Raw genomic sequence first — 20,442 nt, 5'->3', positions numbered from 1 at the left:
AGAAAATGCTGATACCATCGGCCTGTCATTACTATATACATTTTATCCCTATAGCCAACATGTTACTTTTTCCATGTTCCAGTTCATTTAACAACTTGTCTTGAAAAGAAGATACTGGAATAATCTAGGCAAAAACATTTACTTGATGACTTAGGTTCACAGTTATTTGGGTTCACAAGCTCTGGAAAGGGGAAGGGGAAGTTTTACATAAAGAAACATATGCAGAGACTAAGTGGTAAAATGCATTCTACTGATTAGCAATTTAAGGGGGGAAGTTAATTGCCTGTATAACTTATCATGACCCTATAGGACACAGAAGAACTGCCCCATAGGGTTTCCAAGGAGCAGCTGGGCTAAAATCAAGTTGTAGATAGTACTACGTTCCTTTCTGGAGGCCCTAGGGGAGAATCTGTTTTCTTGCCTTTTCTGGCTTCTAGAAACTGCCCACATTCCTTGGCTCATAGTGCCCTTATATCTTTGAAAGGAGCAATGGCCAGTTGAATCTTTCTCATATCACATCACTCTAACACTGATTTCTTTTGCCTCCCTTTTCCATATTAAAGACCGTTGTCATTACATTGAGAAACCCTGGTGGTGCAGTGGTTAAGAACGGCTGCTAACCAAAAGGTCGGCAGTTCAAATGCACCAGGCAGTCCTTGGAAACCCTGTGAAGCAGTTCTACTCTGTCCTACAGGGACGCTGTGAGTTGGAATCAACAGCAATGGGTTTGGTTTTTTGGTTTTTCCATATTAAAGACCCTTGTGATTATATTGGGCCCACCTGGATAATCCAGGCTAATTTACTTAAGGCCAGATGATCAGCAAACTTAATTCTATCTGCTGCCTTGTCTCTTTGCCATTGTCATGGATTGAATTGTGTCCCTCCAAAACATGTGTTAACTTCGTTAGGCCATAATTCCCAGTATTCTGTGGTTGTCCTCCATTTTGTGATTTTCCTTTGTGTTAAAAATCATAATCTCTGCCTATGGTTAAAGAAGATTCGGGTGGGATGTAACGCCCTTGCTCAGGTCACATCCCTGATCCAATGTAAAGGGGGTTTCCCTGGGATATAGCCTGCACCACATTTTATCTTAGTTGGGGACCTCATACCACCAAGGAAGCAGTGCCAGTAACAGAGCACTTCCTTTGGACCTGGAGTCCCCACTTGGAGAAGCTCCTAGCCCAGGGGAAGATTGATGAGAAGGCTGACAGAGCCAGAAAGCCTTCCCCTGGAGCTGACACCCTGAATTTGGACTTTAACCTACTAGACTGCAAGAAAATAAGTTTCTCTGCATTAAATAAGCTTCTCTGTGTTAAAGCCATCCACTTGCGGTATTTCTGTTACAGCAGCACTAGATAACTAAGACAGCCATGTTACCTAACATATTCACCACTTTCAAAGATTAGGACATGAATATCTTTAATCAACTGCTGTAGAGTCAGTTCTGACTCATAGCAACCTTATAGGACAGAGTAGAACTGCCCCATAGGATTTCCAAGGAGCGATTGGTGGATTCAAACTGCCAACCTTTTGATTAGCAGCCTGGGTTCTTAACCACTACACCACCAGAACTCCTGAACATCTTTAGAGGATATTATTCTGCCTATCACACTGACCTTTTAGTTTTTCATTTTGTTCAGAAATATAAGGTTAAAGATATCTACAAGAAAACAAGTTTTGAGAGCAATTAGTGTCAGCTAGCAAGTCAACATGCCTGCCAGTAGCAAAGTACTTTCTTGCATATCAAACATTTTCATATGTGGCTTTGCAAATTCGTGTCAAAATAGGCCAACTCATAGGAACTCACTATTCTGTTTGCTGTAAAAGCAGAAAATGAGTCAACTAAAGCAAATCAAGATCTTTATTCCTTGCTGAAAATCAATCATGTAAATAAATGAATAACAAGGATGGCATGGTGGCAATAAGATGCGATTTCTTGAAAGTTTCACATACCTTCCTAAACACCAAAGCCCAATCTATTTTATTATCTTTGTCTTTTGCCACAATCCCTCACATAACCTATACTGAGATGAATTTGGACAGTAAACTGCTTGGAAGTAGAGAATAAAGTCTTATCCAGCTTTGCATCCTGGCTCTGACACACAGTATTTGCCCCATAAGTGTTAATCTAAAACAGAATTTAGCTAACAACATGCATCTGGTATCTCTGAAGCACCCCAGTACTCCACGAATGACCGTTTCAGAATTAAGCTAAACTGAGACGGCAACTGGGGAGAATTCAGCAATTTCCCTGCCTTTTTGTCCTAAAGACCTGTGTCTCAAATCTTGGAGTTTCCCACCACCTCTACCAGTTGCCATCGAGTCAATCCCAACTCCTTATGACCCTGTATGTGTCAGAGTAGCATCCACAGGATTTTTAGTGGCTAAGTTTTCAGAAGTAGATCACCAGCCCTTTCTTCTGAGGAGCCTGTGGATAGACTCAAACGTCCAAGTTTTTGGTTAACAGCCAAGTGCATTAATCATTTGCACCACCCTGGGACTCCTCCCAGAGTTTAGAGGGTGAGTGACCTAAGATTCCCATTAACACTTCTCTAACTGCCATAACTGAAAACATTCTCTTATCAATATAAATATGTTAAGTAGGATTTGTCTTCCAAACTGCCTCCATGTATTGCATGAAAAAGCTGGAAATATGGTTATTCACCTAAAATGTTACAACAGCTATGGGAGCATGCAGAGTCAAGTCCCATTCTTTCCCAAACAGGTGAGCCTCACCTGCAGGAAGCATGGTATGACGCAATGTTCATGAATTTGACCTCTGTAAACCCTTAATGTCAAACATTAGACATTAACACTCGTAAGCCCACCTTGTTTACCACATTCAGACTGCCATGCTCAGCTGATGAATGACTCAGCACCAATATTTCGGTCTCTACAGGAATTATCATGTTTGTCTAGTAATGTCACTTTGTGCATTTGTATATACTGTGCACTTCAGGGTTGGCAAACTGTTCCTGTAAAGCACCAGATAATAAATATTTTAATCTTTGCAGACCATACAATCTCCATTGCAATTACTCATCACCGAAGTTGTAGTGTGAATGCAGCCACAGACAATATGTAAACAAATAAGCATGTCTGAGTTTCAATAAAACTTTATCTACAAAAATTGACAGCAGGTCGTATTTGCCCATGGGTTATAGTTTTCCAACTCCTAACTTATAAAAATGAGTAGAAATCAAAAATAAAATGGAAGATCCCAACAATAAGATGAAGAATAGATTTCAAAAGCTAAGTTTAATTAAAACAAAGTTAGCCCTCTGTCTTAGTCATCTAGTGCTGCTATAACAGAAATACCACAAGTGGACAGCTTTAATAAAGAGGACATCAGCTCCAGAGGAAGGCTTTCTCTCTCTCTGTGAGCTCTGGAGGAAGGTCTTTCTCATCAATCTTCCCCTGGACTAGGAGTTTCTCCATGCAGGACCCCTGGGTCCAAAATGACACACTCTGCTCCTGGTGCTTCTTTCTTGGTGGTATGAGGTCCTGAACTTTCTGCTTGCTTCCCTTTCCTTTTATCTCTTGTAAGATAAAAGGTGGTACAGGCCACACCCCAGGGAAACTCCCTTTGCATTGGGTCAGGGATGTGACCCTAATCCTCTTTAACCACAGGTAGATATTATGATTTATAATACACAGGAAAATCACAAAATGTAGGACAATCACACATGGCCTACCCAAGTTGACACATATTTTGGGGGGACACAATTCAATCCATTATACCATCTCACCCCTCCAAAAATGGCAATGATCCAAAAAACCGAAAACAACAAATGCTGGCTATGTTCTGGGAAGACTGGAACACTTATACACTGCTGGTGGGTTTGTAAAATGATACAACCAGTATGGAAAATGCTATGACACTTCCTTAAAAATCTAGAAATAGAAATACCTTATGATCCAGCAATCTAACTCCTAGGTATATATCGTAGAGATATAAGAGCAGTGACACGAATAGACTATGCACATCTATGTTCATTGCAGCATTATTCACAATAGCAAAAAGACACAACCTAAGTGCCCATCAACAGATGGATGGATAAACAAACTATGGTATATACATACAATGGAATATTGCACAATAAAGAACAATGATGAATCTGCAAAATACCTCATGACATGGATGAATCTGGAGGGCATTACGCTGAGTGAAATAAATTAATCACAAGGGGACATACACTGGATGAGACCACTATTATAAAAACTCAAGAAAAGGTTTACACACAGAAAAAAACAATCTTTGATGGTTAAGAGGGACGGGAGGGTTGGGGAGGGGAAATCACTAACTAGGTAGTAGACAAGTGTTAACTTTGGTAAAAGGAAAGACAACACACAATATAAGGAAAGTCAGCACAACTTGACCAAGGCAAAGCCATGGAAGCTTCCCAGACACATCCAAACACCTTGAAGGACTGAGTTACTGATGCTGAGGACCGTAGTCTCAGTAGACATCTAGTTCAATTGGCATAACATAGTTCATAAAGAAAATGTTCCTACATCCTATTTTGGTGAGTAGCATCTGGAGTCTTAAAAGTTTGTGAGGAACCATTCTAAATGCATCTGTTGGTCCCAAAACATTCAGAACAAAGGAGAGTGAAGAAAATCATAGACACAAGGAAAATACCAGCCAAAGGACAAACGGACCATATGAACCACAGCCTCCACCAGCCTGAGCCCAGAAGAAATAGATGGTGCCCAGCTACCACCACTGACCACTTACAGTGATCCCAATAGAGGTTTCCAGGCAGAGCAGGAGAAAAATGTAGAACAAATTTCAAACTCATAAGAAAAGACCAGACTTGCTGGTCTGACAAAGACTGGAGGGACTTCCCAAAAATATGGCCCCCAGATAACTTGCTAACTCAGAACTAAAGCCACTCCCACTTTTCAGCTAAAGATTAGACAGGCCTATAAAACAAACAATAGCACATGTGAGGAACGTGCTTCTCATTTCAATCAAGTATAGAAGACCTAATGAATAACGCATGCCCAAAAGCAAAGCTGAGAAGGCAGCAAGGAACAGGAAACCTGGACAAATGGGCACAGAGAGCCTAGGGTGTAAAGGGAAGGGTAGAGAGTGCTGACACAGTGCAGGGATTGCAGCCAATGTCACAAAACAATTTGTGTATAAATTTTTGGATGAGAAACTAATCTGCACTATAAACTTTCATCTAAAACACAAGTAAATAAAAAGATAAAAAAGTATATGGTTACATAGATAGATATGTATGCACATATGGGTATTGGAAGATGCATCCAAGTACATGCATGTGCGTGTATAGGTGTATCTGTGGGCATATGTTTGTGTGTGCTGTATATATATCCATATATGTAATAAAGCACATAGGGCCCCATTACAGAGACTTCCTAGACGTATCCAAACAACTCACAGGATTTGTTTGCTGGGTTAAAAGGCTTAGGACCATATGTGGGACAACTTAGTCAACTGGCATAACATAGTTCATAAAGACAATATTCTACACCCCAGTTTGATGAGACGCGTCTGGGGTCTTAAAAGCTTGTGAGCAGCAATCGAAGGTACAACTATTGGCCTCTATTCATCTGGAGCAAAGGAGAGTGAGGAAAGCCAAAGACCCAAAGAAGAAACTAGTCCACAGGACTAATAAAAAAAAAAAAGCCCATACAAATCACAGCCTCTTCAAACCTCAGACCAGAAAGAACTAGATGGTACCAGGCTATCACTACCAACCATTCTGACTAGGGGCATAATAAACCAAAAAAAAACAAACCCGTTGCCATCGAGTCGATTCCGACTCATAGCAACCCTATAGGACAGGGTAGAACTGTCTCAGAGTTTCCAAGGAGCACCTGGAGGATTTGAACTGCCAACCTTTAGGTTAGCAGCTGTAGCACTTAACCACTACGCCACCAGGGTTTCCAGGGGCATAATAAACCCAAAATAGGAGAAAATGTACTACAAAACTCAAATTCCAAAAAAAGGCCAGACCTACTGGACCAATAGAGACTACAGGAATCCCCGAAACTATTGCCCTTTGAACTCAGCACTGAAGCTACTCCTGAAAGTCACCTTTCAGCCAAAGAACAGGCTGGCTTACAGAATAAACAGTACCACCTGTGAGCAATGTGCTCCCCTAAAGAATCAATTATATGAGACCGAATGGTTGATACTCACCCAAAAGCAAAGATGAGAAGGCAAGGAGGGGAAGGGAAGCTAGGTCAATGGGAACAGCACAAACAGAACGGAAATGATGAGAATGCCAACACACTGTGAAAATTGTAACCAATATCACAGAACAATTTGTATAAAAATTGTTAAATGGGAACCTAATTTGCTGTGTAAACTTTCACCTAAAACACTAGTATTTAAAAAAAAAAAAGATATTGTCATGGGTTGAATTGTGTTCCCCCAAAATGTGTGTAAACTTGGCTAGGCCAGGATTCCCAGTATTATGTGCTTGTCCACCCTTTTGTCATCTGATGTTTTTTTCGGGTATGTTGCAAATCCCACCTCTGTGATGTTCATGAGGCAGGATTAGCAGCGGTTATGTTAAGGAAGCAGGACTCAATCTACAAGATTAGGTTGTGTCTTAAGTCAATCTCTTTTGAGATATAAAAGAGAGAAGTGAGCAGAGAGATGTGGGGACCTCATACCACCAAGAAAGCAAACCTGGGAGCAGAGCCAGTCCTTTGGGCCTGGGCTCCTTGTGCCTGACAAGCTCCTAGACCCGGAAGGTTGGTGACAAGGACCCTCTCCCAGAGCCAATGGAGAGAGAAAGCCATCCCCTGGAGCTGGCACCCTGAATTTGGACTTCTAGGCTTCTAGACTGTGAGAGAACAAATTTCTCTTTGTTAAAGCCATCCACTCACTTGTGGTAGTTCTGTTACAGCAGCACTAGATGACTAAGATATTAAAAAAATTAGAAACCCTTAAAATGGCATATGAGCACCATCTCTCAAATCCTTTGTAACCAGCAGACTGTGTGCTCAGTTTTTAAGGAAAGCAGTAAAATTAAGACCACGTAGGAAGTGGTATAAAAGAGCCTTGGTAGCTCAGCAGTTAAGTGCTCGGCTGCTAACTGAACAGTCAGTGGTTCGAACCCACCAGCCGCTCCATGTAAGGAAGATGTGGCAGTCTGCTTCTGTAAAGATTTACAGCCTTGGAAACTTTATGGGGCAGTTCTGCTCTGTTCTACAGGGTTGCTATGAGTCAGAATCAACCCAACGGCCACGGAGGAGGAAGCGATAGAAATATTTTGTAGACATTATATTTAAGAGACAGGCATAACCAGGATACATAAACACAAATACATACACACTATTGTTCTTTATTAATAGAACTAGATTTGTAACATTCAAATATGACTTTCCCTGATTAAAGTTGCTTAACCTTTTCAGAAGTACATTAAGAATGAGCTGTTTAACCAATTGCCACAACATTACTGTGCTCAGTCACCAGTGAAGTAATAACCCACATCAAAGTTGGGGCACGTCTCAACAGCAAACAGCTGGTGTATCTGAGGAATAAGCCAATATGTGACCCTATTTAGCAACACAGCTGACCGGTACAGCACGATTTTGATAAATAATATAAAAATGATAATCAGAATCAACACATTAGCTACAGTCTCAGACTCTGATGTTGTCTTAAAACTTGCAGTTACCTTGACCCTGGACAACGGTGCAGAAATAAGCAACTGCCAAAAAACTTGGAAGCAGCCAGTACCGCATCTTGCACTGAGAAATCTTCATTTCATTTCCTGTGTTTTACATGAGGTGTAGCAGCAAACCTGAAGACACAAAGCACAGGACGCTTTCAGAAGGCTGAAAATACAGTATATGTAGCCATCCAGGACAGGAAAATAAGTCAACATACATGAGTATTATTAGGAAGTAATTAGTTTCCTAAAACATCATATATTTCACTCTAAAACGCAGACTGATACAAAAGAGATTTTTGAAAGGATGCTGTTAACGGAATGATTTGGGAAATATTTGGGAGAGAGGTTCAGGATGTACTTTGTGACTCCTTTATAAGGGTATAAATTACATAGTGAATTCCCCAAATGAAGAAATTCCAAAAGTTTACCTGGAATGAGCATTATAATCAATCAGTCACAATTTTCTTGCCAGTAATCTGCTCCCTGGTGGCATAGTGGTTAAGTGCTACGGCTGCCAAGCAAGAGGTCAGCAGTTTGAATCCAGGTGCTCCTTGGAAACTCTATGGGGCAGTTCTACTCTGTCCTCTAGGGTCGCTATAGGTCTGAATCGACTTGACGGCAGTGGGTTTGGTTTTTTTTTTTTTTTTTAATCTGCTCCTGAGGCTCCTAGGTGGCACAATTTGTTAAGCACTTGACTACTAGCCGAAAGGTTGGCAGTTTGAACCCACCCAGAGGCTCCTGGGAAGAAACGCCTGGGGACCTGCTCCCAAAAGGCCACAGCCTTGAAAACCCTACTGAGTGCAGCTGGGGTTTATACTCAGCACACACGGGGTTGCACGAGTCAGAATCAACTCGACAGCAACTGGCTTAATATGCTCCTTTGGTATTTATCACAAAGTTAAACGTCCTAGTATTGCCTACATAATGCAGATATATAGAGATTGTCTACCAGTGATCAAAGAGAAACTACTTTGTGCTAATATTAAATCACTACACAGCTTTTGGGGGCCCTGGTGGCAGAGTGGTTAAAGTGCTCAGCTGCTAACCCAAAAGGTCGGTGGTTCGAACCCACCAGCCACTCTGCAGGAGAAAGAGGTAGCAGTCTACTTCTATAAACATTACAGCCTTGGAAACCCTGTGGGGCAGTTCAACTCTGTCCTATTGGGTCGTTATGCATCAGAATCGACTCCACAGCAGTGGGTTTGTTCAGGTTTGAACTCAGCTTTCCCTTCACCGTGTTGAATAATTCCTGATCCTTTTAACATTTTCTCATAGCTCTCTTTTTTTTCCTTCCTAAAACATATGACTCTAGAACTCTTCCAAGGTTTTCTTTTCCATTTATTTAGATATCAGTGAAGGCAGAGCTACAAGAAAAATTCAGGAGCCAAGTCACTATCAACTTAAATGAATTATTCTTACTAAGATTTCCTTCCCCAAGCATCCTAACCATATGTTTTGACCAGACAAGACAAGGAGAAGCAGTAAGAAAACAGCCACATTTATGTTTTCAGCACAAACTTTCAGATCAGGAAACTTTATCAGATATTACATAATACTATTTTAACATGGTGAAAAAGGTTCTTTTCCAAGCCACAACCCAACCATGTGGCGCTGTTTTCAAAGCACAAGCATTCCTGTGCACAGGTGTTTTGAAGCAATTATAAACATCCAACATTTGAAGTTAATCTGCATTCTATGCACTTTAAATCACTCATTCAATCATTCCATCAGTGCTACACTAATCTTGGCAACATCTTTTGAAAAACAGTATTGTTTATACAAAAAATAAATATAAATAAATGTGTAGCCCTAGCCTATCTTTAAATTCTTCTTTTTTACGTTGTTTTAAATTAGGATGAGTAATGCCATATCGGGAGAAGTGAAATTTTTCATTTTCCCAAGGTTTTCTGCCAAGTCCCCAAATTTCTGGACAGTAAGATAAGGGCAAGAAAAAAACCCTATTCCTATTAAAGTGCCATGAGGCATTTTAACATTTACCAAAATGTCAAAGCCTAATTTGCTGAGACTCTGCCCAAAAGCTTGCACAAAACAAATAACACTGCCTTGAGTTTTTGGTTTAAAACCATCATGTAAGAAATGGCTACTTAGCCCTAAGTTCAGAAGATGGAAACCAAATTTGGAGAAGGATGATAGTGTTTAATGCAAGTTTTCTCAAAACACTGTCTTCATTTTATAATCAGTGACTTAAAGCTAACCCCATTAGTGCTAATGTGCCCTTCCTCTACTTTGTATGTTTGTTTTAATCTCATTTGTACAGCCAAGCTAAACAAGGAGCAAAGGCCCTGAATGCAAGCACTTAAACAGCTCGTGTGCATTCCCATGTAACTCCCAGCCTGACATACTCCCAGTTTTATCAAAAATCCTTGAAATATTTATGCTAACTTTTTTTAAAAAACATTTATTCTAAAGTTTTTGTTTATTTAAAAAATATTCTAACATTTTTACCAAACCATTATAACACATATACACACACTTGTACACATAAATACACCCAAATCTTGGACAGTGTTTTATTCAATCAGTGAAGACTTAAAAAAAAAAACCCATAAACTTAAACAAAATTGTTGTTAGTCATCTGGCATACCAGTTATGCAGCAGCTCCAGGCCTTGAGAGAGATTGTTATTTACAGTATCGGAATTTTCATTCTAACAATGGCTTATTGAGAACCCTACTATGTAACCAAAGCACTCTACTTGATACTAAGGATGGTACAAAACATCATATCATATGACCCTTGCCTTCAGTGAGCTCACTTAACCATTTAACTGTAGAGAAAGATGGCGGGCAACTACATTGCAAAGCTAAGTGAAATAAACACAAAGTAGAACAGATTGTTAGCACAAGGGGGCCATACGAAGACTGGGTAGTCAGGAAGACAGCTCTGCCACTAATTTGGTCTTCAACTAACTGGTTTAACCACTCTATAACTATTGTTTTGTATCAGATACCATATATCAAACTGTGTCTTTATCAATAAAATGAGATTTATCTACCTTGTAGCCTGACTGTCATAATGTAGGTAAAGTACTCAGAACACAGGTAGCTCTCAAAAAGTTCTAACTAGTAGTATGTCAGTATCATACATAACATGCTGAAAGAACACAAAGAAAAAGGAATGAAAATAATTAATGAATTTGCAACTTGGACAGATGCTAAAGGAGAAAGTAGAATCAAGAAGTCTTTATCTCATCTCAGTTAAGTGGCTTAATAATGTATTTTGTGTTTCTGTTCTACCTTAGTTCCTTGCTAGAGCCTGGGGTCTTAAAACCTTGCAAGCACCCATTCAAGGCACAACAATTGGTCTCTATTTGCCTGGAGCAACAGAGGAGGAAAGAGAGTCAGGAATATGAGAAGGAAATGGATATGCAGCTAATTCCTTCCATGAATTACAGCCTCCTCTGCCGTGGGACCAGCAAGAACTGGATGGTGCCCAGCTACCATTACTGAACATTTTGATCAAAGAGTCTATAGAAGAATCCTGATCAAAAGGGGAAAAATGCAGAATTGAATTTCAAATTTTCATGGAACTCAGTCTTTCCGGAGCCATGGAAGTTGGATGAAGCCCTCAAACTATTGCTGTGTGATAATCTTTAAACCTTAAGCCAAAAATATCCCCTGAAATTTTCTTAAAACTAAACAACAGTTTAGCTTAACTAGTAAAGAATGTCTGCCTTGAGCATTATGCTTTTCAAAAATCTATTTACACAGGATCAAAGTGACAACAGCAACTCAAAAGATTAGATACGGAACTAAGGGGACAGTGAGTTTATGTTAATGAGGGAGGAACTACTCAGAGAAGGAGGATGAGAATGGTTGCATTGTACATGTAGAAACTGCTGAATTGGTGTATGTCTTGCTGTGTATATTCTCAATAACAACAAAAATAAGTTTTTTTTAAAAGTCATCTCCTCCATCATATTAAGGTTGTGGAACTAATTTGGCAAAAAGGTTGAGGTAAAACTGAAGATCTAGGTAATGACGGAGTCAACAATTATTTACATGGATGAGCTGCTTTAGACCTTTCAAATGACATTCCTATCCATTTTTACCAATCTCCAGATGACAGCTCTGTGCAGATTCAAAATAATCATATGAAGGCATGAGAGATTTATGTAATAATTCATAGGAAAAAACTTAGTGATTCTATTTGACATGCTCACAAAAAGAAGCTTTGAAAGAAATGATGATGTTTAAGCATGTTTTGAGCCCAGGAAAAATAAAGAAGCAGGGGTACATAACAGGTGTCTTCAAATATATGAAGAGCTTTCATGTGAAAAAGAAAACAATTATTTTTGTGCAGCTTCTGAAAATAAATGACGTGCCTTTGGATATAAAGGGATGTGGGTGTGGATATCAAGAATTCAACACTTAGAAGTGTTTCTTCCCTTTTACTATCAGTCCTGGGACAGAAGCTGGCTAAGAAATGTGTAACATAAGAAATGTTATACACACTAGAAAGCGGCCATCTAAGATGCATCAATTGGTCTCAGCCCACATGGAGCACAGAAGAAGGAAGAACACCAAAGACACAAGGTAATTATGAGCCTATGAGATGGAAAAAAAAAAAAAAAAAAAAATTTTTTTTTTTTTTTTTGAAAGGGCCACATAAATCCGAGACTACACCAGTCTGAGATCAGAAGAACTAGATGGTGCCCAGCTACAACCGATGAGAACGCAACAGAGAATCCCTGACGGAGCAGAAGAACAGTGGGATGCAGACCTCAAATTCTCGTAAAAAGACCAGACTTAATGGTCTGACTGAGACTAGAAGGACCCCAGAGGTCATGGTCCCCAGACCTTTTGTTACCCCAAGACAGGAACCATTCCCAAAGCCAACTCTTCAGACAGGGATTGGACTGGACTATAAGATAGAAAATGATACTGGTGAGGAGTGAGCTTCTTGGATCAAGTAGACACATGAGACTGTGTGGGCAGCTCCTGTCTGGAGGGGAGATGTGAAGGCAGAGTGGGACAGAGCCTGGCTGAATGGACACGGAAATGTACGCTGGAGAGAAGGAGTGTGCTGTCTCATTAGGGGGAGAGCAACTAGGAGTACATAGCAAGGTGTATATAAGTTTTTTTTTATGAGAGACTGACTTGATTTGTGAGCTTTCATTTAAAGCACAATAAAAAGAAATGTTGTAGAAGGGATTCCTGAATTTGGCGGCAGGGGACCTGAACTAAATGACTTCTATGATGTCTTCCAAACTCCATCTTTAATATTGTAATATCTATTTTAAAGGAGAGTTTTACAGTCAATTGATTAGGTCATTTGACTTTGTAGATAAAAGAGCTAGGAATTAAAAAAAAAAAATGCTTAATGCATCAGCCCGGTGTGCTGGCCTTGTCTAGCATTCCTTATTTCTTCTCTTTAATGGAAATACCACCCTCCTCACATCCAGAATCATAAAGAGGGTTTTCAGGATTAACTAATGAGGTCTACTTAAAAACAAGCCCTAGAGAAGTTGGTGATTATTACTCTTATCTATTAGCACCATGGCATAGTAGAAAATGATTCTAAACTAGGAATAAAGAGGACTTAATCCTGGTGGCATAGCAGGTCAGCAGTTCAAATCTACCAGGTGCTTCCTGGAAACCCCATGGGGCAGTTCTACTCTTTTCTACAGGGTCGCTATGAGTCAGAATCAACTCAACGGCAACAAATTTTTTGTTTTTTTTTTATAATCCTAGTTTTACTACTCCTAGCTTTGTGGTATTTGGAAAATCATTAACTCTGTGGGCCTCAGTTTTCTCATCTTTAAACAAATGTATTCAAATTTCTGATTTTGGTAATGGTAGAATAGCTTCTGTCTGGCAAACCTTCCTGCAGTAACACTGACAATAAACTCTGGATATAACATAAATGAAAACTTTTTTGATACCACTGAACCCAAAAACAACAAACAAAAAGCCCACTGTCATGGAGTCAATTCTTGCTAACGGTAACCCACGTATTACAGAATAGAGCTGTTCCATAGGGTTTTCTTGGCTATAATCTTTATGGAAGCAGAATGCCAGGCCTTTCTTCTGAGGTGCCACTGGGTGGGTTTGAACCACCAACCTTTAAGTTACCAGCTGATCACAAACATATATGCCATGACAACACTGGAGAGTGACCCAAAGCAGGCAGGCATACACGAGAAGGGATTCCACGCATAAATGAAGGGAGCCACACTCGCTGAGTGACAACCATGTGTGTACAGCCTTTCCCCTCCCGAGGGAACTCCCCCACTACACATGGCACGGTGACTAGAGAAATCAAGCAAAAGCTGTAGTCTTATTAGCTTGAAGTATCAGAGGGTAGAGTTCAAGGATGTCAGAGTGAGCCACACTGGAGGGAGCCCCAAAACTACATATAAACTACCCCTAAATCCTAGACATTTCAGAATAGTGAGTCAATTACTCAAACTTAGCAATCATAAATGTGTATGTACTTACTAACACAGCTTCAAAACTCATGAAGCAAAAACGGCTAGAACTAAAGAAAGAGGTCAGTCCATAATCAACGTTGGAGATTTTTATCTCCCAGATCATGCTTGGATACTATGTCTAGTTGGACAGTTTAACCTATAATCAAAACTTCTAACCTGCATAACAGGCAATCGATAAACATTTATTGACTTAATGCTGCTGAATGATCAAGGCTAATGTGTGCAGTTGTACAGTTTATGCACTGAACAATTTGCACTTGGCCTAGGGGGTGACTGTGGCTTGAAATTAGTGGACATTCAGCTGTCTAAGTCGTTTGCCCCAGCACAAAGCTGTTTTACCCAGAGGAGAGGACACTGCTTTCTTCTGATGGCATGGTCCACTCTCCAAACTGTGGTCTACCTTCTTCTAATTCACAAAAAGACCCAACATAGGTAAGGAATAGCCCCGAGAATGATTCAAATGCAAGGGACTCAATTGGAAATCCACTTCAGAAATGCAGCTGGTCAATCTCAAGCTAGATACTGTAACTTCTATGTCATGGGAGGCAGAGCCATCCCCAAACCAAAACCCAAACCCATTGCCATTGAGTCAATTCCAACTCTTGGTGATCTCACATGTTAGAGAGTATAAGTGCTCCATAGGGTCTTCTTGGATGTAATCTTTATGGAAGCACTTCACCAGGCCTTTCTTCCTCAGGGGTACTGGGTGGGTTTAAACTGCCAACCTCCAGGTTAGTATTTGAGGGCAAACCATTTCCAACTGAGGTGACAGCTCCTTGACTCAAGAATGTTCAGTCACTTAGCTCCCCTCCCCCGCCCCTTCTTTTAAGGACTGATACAGAGTTACCCAGTCGAGGAAATGGATTGTTTTTACCTAAAATATATGTCCATTAGCCGTACAAACAGGAGGTGCGCCTCTCAGCTTAGACATCTATCTCTTCCTTCCGGAAGCTGCCCTAATGCTCTCAGTCTGGGTCAGATGATCCCCTGTGCCTCCTACCATGGTAAGTTTTATTTTCCATTTTGTAGTACACTGCACTGTATTGTAATTGGCTATTTGTATTTCTACCTACCAAAGCATATTATTCACCACTGAGTTCTGAGTGTTTAGCACACTGCCAATACATGGCAGGGGCAGGCCTGGGAAATAAAGAAAGAAAGCAATATACCTACAGTAAAATATCATTTTTCAGACAGGCATCTATTCAGTTTGCTCCTCTTTGTAAAAGCTGAGACAGAAAGCCACCTTGGAGCAGATCTTTTTTCAGTGAAAGGCCCCAAGTGGCCTCCTTAGTTATAGACATATCCTAAGACATTTTGTCTAACTGGGCAAATCCCAGCCTCCCTCTGGATCAATATTCATAAACAATCCAAGTAATTTCTGGAAGGAAAGGGACCAAGCACTGCTCCCTAAGATTCAAAGTTAGAGACGCCTGCCAGGGCAGCTCCGCCAAAGACCTATTGGCAGAAAAGCATAACTCAACCACTGATAAAAAAAAAAAATTACCGTGAGGAAATGGGGAGTCTAGGCAGTAAGCCCTAACTTAAATATGCACTCAGCTCTCAGAACTTCCCAGACTCCCCTTTCTTCTCACAATCAAAATCCCCTCAAAAAGGGGAGCAAAGAAAGAGAGAGGAGGAGGGGCTAAGGAGAGGGTAAAGAAAGAAAAAAAGGAAAGTAAAAAGTAGACAAAAATTACTGCCAGACTAATCATCTAGACCTTAAATCATTTTAGACCTTGAAACACTCCTATAAGGTGGATATTGTTATCCCCATTCTCTAGATGAGAAAACAGAGACTCAGAGAGAGGCAGGAGCATGCCCAGGGGCACAAAAACAAGCTGAGACTTCACCCACATCTGTCTGCCTGCCGTACTGTTTCATCTACTAGATTATATGGCCTCAGGCTACATCACCCTGTTCCACACCCATCAAAGAAGCAGCCTATGCAAGTGTCCAATGGGATGTGGGTTTAAATCTCAGTGAAGACTTTTCTTAATCATGTATCTGGCACTTGCCTGTTTTGTGACCCTGGGCAAGATTCTTTTATTGCCCTGAAGCTCAGCGGTCTTATTGCTAATAGAGGAATAGTGTTGACTTCCCCAAGGAATGGGGAGACTTAAATGTTGATTCTCAAAGGGAAAAGGGCAGGTATTCAATAGGCACTGAGAAGTATGCCAGCACTTCCGCCACACACCCCCACACCCCTCGCCCCACCGGAAAAGCACGTGGCCAGTACACAATCAAAGCTTAGTGTATACAGAAGAGTAACTGGAACTTTGCCACTTTTTAGTTATAGGAGTAAAAGAAGAATGGTTGTTTTTCTGACATCCGGCACTATCTGGGGGGCAAATCTGGCCAAGGAGGAAGTTTGTTTTTGTCACTTTCCTTTAAACTTTCTTCTTCCTCCTCCCCCGCTGGCCCTTCTGTTCGCCTTGGGACCGTAGGTAAAGTCTCATTTACCAATGACTTTGTTCTCAACAAGCTGTCATTATCCCAGATAATTTGTTAGCTCAGTGGTGTTCAAACAGTACCACCCCAGCCTGCAGCAATACAGGAAGGCCCTTTGTTCTTTTTAAGCATACCATTCAATGGTTTTTGGTATTGTCACAGAATCATGAAGCCATCATCACAGTCAATCTTAGAACATTGCCATCACCCCAACAGAAACCCCATACACATGAGCAATCACTTCCTATTCTTCCTTCTCCCCAGCCGCAGCAACCACTAATCGACTTTGTGTCTCTATGGATTTCCCTATTCTGGACATTTCCTGTAAATGGAATCATGCAGTCCTTTTTGATTGGCTTCCTTCATTTAACATATCTTTTCAAAGGTTCATCCAGGGTGCATAGGATGCCTTTTACCCTCTTGCTAAACACTGGGCATCCCCTCCTTTCTGCTTGGGGAGCCCTGAAGCAGGATAAACCTGAACCTCCACTGCAGCCATGACCTCCTGGGGGTCCCTTTGAAGGGCCAGGAACTACACTGTGGTGAGGCCTCTCAGAAATTCTCTGGCAGGATGCATTTGAATTCATCAGAATTCCTGGAGCAGCTTTGGACGGGTCCCAGGCTTCAGGACTGATGGGAGGAGCCCTCTGGCCCTTATCCTGCTGCTAACAGTCCAGCTGAGGGTTTAGAGAGCTCACAGGGCCTTCCACACATGTCTGGGTTTTCAGAATCAGCCAGGACTGGTTGAGCTAAATGGTGTGATTTCAGGGGACAAGTCCCCAGCCCACGGAAAAGGCACTTTGTGATGTGCTTCCTTCGGACCTTAAATACTTCCTAGTGCCACCTAGTAAAATGTAAACCTTATGTCTGTTTTCAGCTGAGGCTCTGCAGTTATGTGACCCTGGAGCCACATTTGCAGCCACATTTTTCCAAACTCAGCCAAATGACTGCTGTTTTCCTGGCCCATCAAGCGTAACCTAAGGTTCTTTTAAGAGCTGTCTATATGGGCCCGAAGTGACAACAGCAACTCAGAAGATTAGATAGAAATCTTAGGGGGCAGTGTGTTTATGTTAATGGGGGAGGAACAACTCAGAAAAGGAAAGTCAGAACGGTTACACAACTCAAAGAGTGTAAACAACATCACTAAAATGTACGTGTAGAAACGAACTGTTGTTTTTGCCGTGTATACTCTCAACAACAAAATAAGTTTTATAAAAGCTCCAAGGCCCCAGTATCTGTGATCCAGTACTTCCAGGCCCTGCCCTGGGGCTGAGGCCACTCCAGCGGCCCCACGACTTCTCTTGGCTGGGTCCTCAATCAGTCAGTCTTCGCCTCTTTACCCTCTGCGCGCCAAAGCACAACTCCTGGAGAAGGATCTCCCGTCCCTCTCTCCACCCCACGCTGCGCATTGGGAGGCTTGATGCAGCGAGAGATCCAAAGAGATAAAGTAGGGGTGGAAAGCCAGGGCAGAGAGGATCCGCCAACACAACGGCCTGACGCGCATCTCAAAGCTGCAACCTCCTTTCTGGCTCCAGGCACCAAAGCAAAACCGCAAAGCATCCCGGTTTCTTGGCAAAGAGACTAGAGGCAGGGCTTCAAACCGGTTCCTTCAGTTTCGAACCCCTGCTGAGAATGTGCACTTCTAACCAGTTTCCAGGTGACGCTAATGTTGCTGGTTAGGGACCAATTCTGAGAACCACTAGTAGAGAAGTGGTTCTCAAGTTTTATTATACAGAAGAATCACCTGAGGATCTAACTAAACTGTATATTCTGATTCCGTACATTTGGGGTGGAAATGCAAACTCTCAGCAGGGGTTCTAATCGGAACCGGTGCTAAGCCCTGCGTGCAGGAGCTGCTGCCGCCAACATCTCAGCGCACTCTGCCTGGCTGCTTTTCTTTGCGTCTAGCAGCTGGGTCCCCAATCTGTGCTATCGCCAAGGGATGCCTGGGTGAGTTTTGTTCCCCACGATCTCCATCAACTGCTCTCTCAAAAAAAAAACAAGCCACCTCAAATAAAGTCTAAATAAAAGTAGTGCACTTTCTATGTACATACAGCCTTCCAAGACAAATCCCTAAGCCCCTTTCTCACCAGACTGTCGCCTCTCCTAAGTCCCTTCTACATGGAAATATTGGGGTTACCACTGTCCCACAGTCAAACGCAGCTTTTTCCCGCCGCACGCCGGCAGCGCCCGAGCAACTCGGAAAAAGCGAGGTCCCAAGCGCGGGAGGCAGCGCCTGGAACCTCCGCTATCTCTTCATTCTCTTCACATATTGCCTCCAACCTCCCTACCCAGGGAACCCCGCAGAGAAGCATGCGAGTGCACCATCCCAACTCACCCCAAGGTCCCCGGACCACCCTGGGCGCACAAGCAAAGTCCGCGGAATTACAGGACTGCAGGTGGCTCACGCTCTCCACTTAACGTCCCTCACGAATAGACCTCACAGCTGAGCCGAAGAAAAGCAGGGGACGACTGGAACTGACCTGTGCAGGGCAAGGGTCCAGCCAGTTTGGGGAACTCTCGGCGCCTTGGAAAGATCCAAGCTCGGCCACAAGTAGGCTCTTGGCTGGGCACCGCTCTCACGCGCTTCTCTCCGGGGGACCCTTTTAAATTAGCCGCTCCTGCTCTCCGCCCGGAGTTGCCTTGTCCCAACCCGCGCTTCCCCTCTGACTGGTGCCAGGGATCTGATAAGAGGAAAGGAAAGCCCGCGGGCCGCCAATTATAGAGCGGAAGGTGGCCGCGGGGCGGGAGTGGGGAGGTGAGAGGCAGCCCTAAGTCTCTAGCGCCCCCCTTCACCCCCCTCCTCCCGCCTCCGAGAGATGCTGGGGCGCCCGCCCCGCGCCGCCCACGCGTCCTCCCAGACCTGGCTGCATCCCCAGGTGCGCGCAGCAGCGGGAGCCGTGCGCAGAAGACCCGTTTTTGCCCCTCAGCTTCGACCCTGACTGGGGGGAGTTCCTAAACCCGTTCCCCCCGCCCCCGTCTTGGGGAAGCCTGGAGCTCTTCGGCTTACAGGTGTTTTGTGCCCTCGTCCCCGTTTTTAAAGACCGGCGGTGCGTTCCCTCATTAAGGACCTTGCTCTTCGGGCGCGCGGGACTGGGCAGTATTCACTGTAAAGGTGGACTTCAGCCCTCTCCTGCCCCCTCTTCCTATTCTAAACCAAAGCTTCAGTGCACAAACGTTAATGTGCAGGATAACGGGGCGCGCGGGGGGGGGGGGCAGGAGTGCGGAAATTAACTTCTTTGTAGGTTACCAAAGGTCAAATATCGGCAATTTTCAGGGGTTTAACCTCTTCAAGGGAGTCCTGGTTGCGCAGTGGTTAAACGCTGGGCTGTTAACCAAAAGGTCGGTGGTGGCGATTGGAATCCACCAGCTGCTTCTGGGAAAAAAGATGTGTCAGTCTGCTTCCCTTGGAAACCCTACCGGTAGTTCTCTGTCCTATAGGGTCACTATGAGTCAGAATTGATTCCATAGCAGTCAGTTTTTTGGAACCTTGTCATAAGAAGCCCTGGTGGCACAACGATTAAGCTCGCAGCTAACTGAAAGGTTTGTGGTTAAACGCACCCAGTAGCTCTGGGGGAGAAAGACCTGGCTATCTGCTCCTGTAAAGACCACAGCTTAGAAAACCCTATGGGGCCGTGGTGGATTGAATTGTGTCCCCCCAAAATATGTGTCGACTTGGTTAGGCCATGTTTCCCAGTATCGTGTGGTTGTCCTCCACTTTGTGATTTAATTTTATGTTAAAAGATTAGAGTGGGTTTGTAACACCACCCTTACTGGGGTCAGATCCCTAATCTAATGTAAAGAGAGTTTCCCTGGGGTGTGGCACGCACCACCTTTTATCTCTCAAGAGCTAAAAAGGAAACGGAAGCCAGCAGAGAGG

At 42.7% G+C, this 20,442-nt stretch overlaps 1 protein-coding gene across 2 annotated transcripts in view; it reads right to left on the bottom strand.

The window, feature by feature from the left end:
* The window catches only part of COL14A1 (collagen type XIV alpha 1 chain), a 224,322-nt gene extending 205,072 nt beyond the window's left edge, over nucleotides 1-19,250 (bottom strand). For both annotated transcript variants that reach the window (XM_064268015.1, XM_064268016.1), the window contains exons 1-2: nucleotides 19,046-19,250; nucleotides 7,662-7,787 (exon numbers count right to left, since the gene is read on the bottom strand). In XM_064268015.1, the coding sequence (XP_064124085.1) occupies nucleotides 7,662-7,749 (88 nt within the window). In that variant the 5' untranslated portion in view covers nucleotides 7,750-7,787; nucleotides 19,046-19,250. The remainder of the gene's footprint in view (nucleotides 1-7,661; nucleotides 7,788-19,045) is intronic.
* Between the last annotated feature and the right edge of the window lie 1,192 nt (nucleotides 19,251-20,442).

The sequence above is a fragment of the Loxodonta africana genome, chromosome 14 (assembly GCF_030014295.1).
Source record: "Loxodonta africana isolate mLoxAfr1 chromosome 14, mLoxAfr1.hap2, whole genome shotgun sequence".
In the NCBI taxonomy this organism is placed as follows: Eukaryota; Metazoa; Chordata; class Mammalia; order Proboscidea; family Elephantidae; genus Loxodonta; species Loxodonta africana.
The sequence above is the reverse complement of the archived record's forward strand: the minus strand, read 5'-3'. Positions and strand labels throughout refer to the sequence as shown.